At 47.7% G+C, this 5,056-nt stretch overlaps 1 protein-coding gene across 1 annotated transcript; it reads right to left on the minus strand.

Moving 5' to 3' along the window:
- Positions 1-334: 334 nt before the first annotated feature.
- On the minus strand, positions 335-3,298 carry LOC119379235 (uncharacterized). Its single transcript, XM_049412092.1, has 6 exons — positions 3,108-3,298; positions 2,492-2,587; positions 2,248-2,310; positions 2,032-2,082; positions 1,750-1,800; positions 335-1,350 (listed from the first exon to the last, which is right to left on the minus strand). The coding sequence occupies exons 1-6, from the start codon at positions 3,166-3,168 to the stop codon at positions 335-337; spliced, it is 1,338 nt and encodes a 445-aa protein (XP_049268049.1). The 5' UTR covers positions 3,169-3,298.
- Between the last annotated feature and the right edge of the window lie 1,758 nt (positions 3,299-5,056).

Here is a 5,056-nt window from a genome sequence, read left to right on the forward strand (position 1 = left end):
ACGTCACGATTGGCCTTTGTCACGTTTCAGGTATTCGTTCTGTCAAATTATTCAAAACTTCAAATACTAGCTGTTCGAAAGCCGAATTGAAATATTCGACAAGGCATTATTCGATTCGAATTCGAAACTCGAACATTCGCAGACCCCTAATATGAGCATGAAAAAAGTCGCCATTAAGATCAAACATTAGAAAGTGCTTAGTTGTAAGTGAACACATAAAAAAAAGGCAAGGAGCATACGCAGACAAATCTTTAAAGAAATGTGCGTTTACAAAATTATGGCTACAAGATGACAAAGATAAGCCACATTTGTGTCTGTAGACTCTGTTTACGGCTTAGCAATTTGGTAGAAATTTGTACTCGTCCAAAATTGGCTTCGACAAATTTACTATACCAGCAAGCAACACGATAACTTTGTCAAAGACTGGCAAGAGCTGGATCGGGTACCTTTGCTGCAGAATTTTGAAGGCTTTTACACGTTGAATGGCTCTTTCTACATGTACCCTTGCTCGCGCAATAGCCTGATTTTTGTGTGCTTCGTGTTCTTCAAGCTGTTGCCGTTTCTTTAAAAATGGAGGCCTATCCATGTTGACCCTAGCTTCGTCACAGAGATTCTCTATTAGAAAGCCTTTGTCTACCATCACTCTGTCTACATAGGCCGTGCACATGTTAAGGACATTTGAATGAGCAGTTAGTTGCGTGTCTGATGCACGACCTCCAAATGATTTTCCTACTAAAGTTATCATGCCACTTGGAGCGACGCCAATCAATACTTTGATTGTGTACTGGCGTTTGTACTGGCTGTAGGTAAGTAGCCGTGATGTTAAGTCACGTGGCCTTTCAAGTGGAACCTCTGTGCAATCTAGCACAATGCGAGTTTCCTTGTAGTTTTTGAAGTAAATGGTTAGGTTTTCCTGGACAGATTCTTTGCTTGGGAAAAACACTGCCTCTCCAAGTATGCTTGCAAGAATACATATCGCATTTTTCAAAATATTTGAAACAGTTGTACGGTGAACAGAAAAGAGAACCGATAAAAAGCTCAAGCTTACATTGTGGTAAAGCTTCACAAAAACCATTAGCACAGTGTCTTCATCACTCAATGCAAAACCTCTTGGGATGGATTCAATGCGCAAGGCAGTGAACTCTTCAATAATGTTCTTCAGCAGCTGCAAACATGGCAATCCTGTAAGCACTTTCACAGTGTGATCTGTCTGAACAGCAGCACATGAAAGGAGAGGCTTGGGACGGCCGATGACTTGGAGAGGATTCGCCTGCACGCAGGCATCCCGTAGTGTGCCAGCATGTGTACACACGATTGCGGCGAACTGTTCAAGGAGGTCATCTTGTGGCACTGTAATGAATATGGAAAACTTAATGTGACTTAACTCGAGCAGTGTACCTGACTGTGTGCAACTTGGGTTAATGTGTACTGCAGAGGCATTGGTGCGGGAAGGTGGGCGCTGCCCATAAATTAGCAGATATATTTTGTTTTCTACACAAGCAATGTAATGTTGCAATGAGGCTTGCACGAGGGAACTTCCATATTTTTGCCACAACAATTACACATTTATTTTGTGCACCTCACAATGCACCGTTATACTGGCTTCGCTCCCCCCTCCTACCCTCCAGGCAAATGGGAAAACTATGCCTCTGTAATACTGGTTACACCAAGTCCACTTCCTGGTCATACCAAGCCAGAGTGCTAGCTAACAAAAACGGTACTCAAGTTCCTAATATCGTGCAAACATACCTTCATCTGTGGTCTCCACAGCAGGCCAATCTTCTTGAACACAGGTGTGATCTGCACAATACATAATTGACTTTTGCAGTAAAAACGTTATGCACACATTTACTTTGTTCACCTCACAATGCTCAGTTATACTACCTTCACTCCCCCCTCCTACCCTCCAGGCACATGGGAAAACTATGCCTCTGGAATACTGGTTACACCAAGTCCACTTCCTCGTCATACCAAGCCAGAGTGCTAGCTAACAAAAACGGTACTCAATTTCCTAATATCAAGCAAACATACCTTCATCTGTGGTCTCCACAGCAGGACAATCTTCCTGAATACAGGCGTGACCTGCACAATACATCATTGATTTTTGCAGTAAAAGTTATGCACAACACGTCACGACAGTTAGGCACATCCCGTTAGGAAGAATCTGAGTCAACATTTACCAAGCGCAGCCAAAATTAGTTTTGTAATCGTCTGAGACAATGAGAAATAATGAAATTTCTAACTCACCAGCAACATCGCTTGTTATATTTATGGGCCCCTGTGATTGCCTGGAAACAGGGATCCTTTTTGCTGTTGGAAAAAAAAAACAAAGAAATAATCGGGGGCGTGAACGTTTGGAAGCACGCGGGTAACCTTCACCGAAAAAGATGTTCGAAGGTAGGTACATTCGAGCTATCGGGCAACATAGGCGTAACTAAATTCGTTCGCAGGCTGGAATGATAACACGCATCGATACAAAACACTCACTTACCCGGTGGCTTGCGAGGTAGCTTATGTCTGTCAAATTTGCGCTTTGGCAAGTTCAGTGTCGGAAGTGCGTCAGGCCTCAATCTCTTCCGCGAAAACCCTTAAAAAAAGAGAGCGAGCGAGAAGAATATATTCATCAAGATCAGCAGTGGCGATAAACTCGCTCGCGCATTTTCATCGCTTACGTGGCGAGTGGGGGCTCATAAAACGATACCCTTTACTATGCACCAGATCATGCATGCACACTTGCCGCGTTTCGGTGCACGTACTTGCCCTGCGGAACAGAGAACTGTTCTCGCGACCGTGTAAACACTATGGAACATGCGCGAACTTCAAAAGGGCTCGGGGACTCTCGTTTAAACAGACTCATAGCCGAGCGCGAACTAACTTTGCATTCACAGCGCCGACGGTACATGAATGACAAATAATAAATTCCATGAATTAATTTTCTTCTTTCTCGATTGATTCTAGCTTAATTTTCCTGCGGAAGTGTAGGAAAATCAAAGCACAGGGAAGCTTCCCCGAGCGTTCGCTTACTGCGACCGTCTTCAGGCTCGTAGTGCACAGCAGCAACAAGCGTATAAATGCACACATTAGCGAAGTTATCGCTGACTACTCACCATTCTTTCTCGTCTGCGAATGCTTGAATGCACCGTCGTCGAAGTGTTTGCTGCACACCATCGCGTACTTGGAAGGCGTCTTGCCGTTACGAAGCCTAACGAGCCACAGTCGGCGACGTTCCGCGTCGGTGGGATAAAAATGGAAGCTTATCCCTGGCTCTGTGCAGTATGTGCGGCATTGTGGCACCGAACAAAACCTCACCATCGATAACGAAGAGTTTTCTGAGGGTACGGAACACAAAATCACGATGTGAAAACAGGAGCCCCGTGCACTTCCACACACCAAACGAAACCAGTATCCACACTAGCGGGGTGACGGTGCTGCCACCTATAGGTCGTTCTCGCCGCGAATAAGGTAGCTGGCTCGGGCCGGAGTGAAGTTCTTCTTTACGAGGACGTTGTTTTTCAAGGAAAATGATGCCAATCCTCGCCTGAATACTTTTGGGACAACGACGGTCCTGCCCTCCAGGTATTCCACTAGATCCTTCAGTTCCGGGTCGGCTCGCTGTCGTTCGGCGAAGTCTTCGGTACTTATGGCTCCCAAGAAGCTGTCATCATCCTGGTCGTCGGGCGTTGGTGGGTCGACGGGGGCACGAGACAAGCAGTCGGCATCGGAGTGTTTCCTTCCGGACTTGTAGACGACAATAATGTCAAATTCTTGAAGTCTTAGGCTCCACCGTGCGAGGCGACCTGAAGGGTCCTTCAAGTTAGCTAGCCAACACAAGGCGTGCTGGTCGCTCACAACTTTGAAGGGCCTGCCGTAGAGGTAGGGGCGAAACTTTGACGTAGCCCAGATGATGGCGAGGCACTCCTTTTCTGTTGTGGAATAGTTGACCTCTGCTTTAGACAGCGACCGGCTAGCATAACTGATAACCCTTTCCAGTCCGCCCGTCCGCTGCACAAGGACGGCGCCGAGTCCTATGCTGCTTGCATCGGTGTGAATCTCCGTATCGGCGTATTCGTCGAAATGCGCAAGTATCGGAGGTGTCTGCAGGCGTCGTTTCAGTTCATGAAATGCTTCGACTTGCGCTGTTTGCCACCTGAATTCGACGTCGGTCTTCGTGAGCTGCGTTAGTGGCTCGGCGATCCATGAAAAGTCTTTGACAAAGCGTCTGTAATAGGCGCACAAGCCGAGAAATCGGCGCACGGCCTTCTTGTCGGTGGGTGGCGGGAAAGCGGCGATGGCAGCTGTTTTCTGCGGGTCTGGGAGCACTCCAGTCTTGCTGATCACGTGATCCAAAAACAAGAGCTCCTCGTACGCGAAGCGGCACTTTTCTGGCTTCAGGGTGAGCCCGGAGTTCTTGATTGCTTGAAGTACGGATTGAAGTCGCTGGAGGTGTTCGTCGAAGTTCGAGGAATACACAACGACGTCGTCCAAGTAAACAAGGCAAGTCTGCCACTTCAAGCCAGCTAACACAGTATCGATGACTCGTTGGAAAGTCGCAGGCGCCGAGCAAAGACCGAAAGGCATGACCTTGAACTCGAACAGGCCGTCCGGTGTTATGAAGGCGGTCTTTTCTCGGTCTCTCTCGTCGACTTCAATTTGCCAGTAGCCGGTCTTGAGGTCCATCGACGAAAAGTAATTCGCGTTGTGGAGTCGATCCAGGGTGTCGTCTCTCCGTGGGAGAGGGTACACGTCCTTCTTTGTGATTTTGTTCAGGCGACGATAATCGACGCAGAAACGTAGGGTCCCATCCTTCTTCTTCACTAACACCACGGGAGACGCCCACGGGCTGTTGGACGGCTGGATGATGTCGTCGCGTAGCATTTCATCGACTTGTTTCTTAACGGCCTCCCGTTCCCGCGTCGAAACCCGGTAGGGACTCTGACGGAGTGGTCGAGCATTTTCTTCTGTTATGATGCGGTGCTTAGCAAGGGGCGTTTGTCGGACCCGCGATGACGACGAGAAACAGTCCCTGTATTCCTGCAGAAGGCGTCGGAGCTGTTGC

This window comes from Rhipicephalus sanguineus, chromosome 1, assembly GCF_013339695.2.
Source record: "Rhipicephalus sanguineus isolate Rsan-2018 chromosome 1, BIME_Rsan_1.4, whole genome shotgun sequence".
Lineage (NCBI taxonomy): Eukaryota > Metazoa > Arthropoda > Arachnida > Ixodida > Ixodidae > Rhipicephalus > Rhipicephalus sanguineus.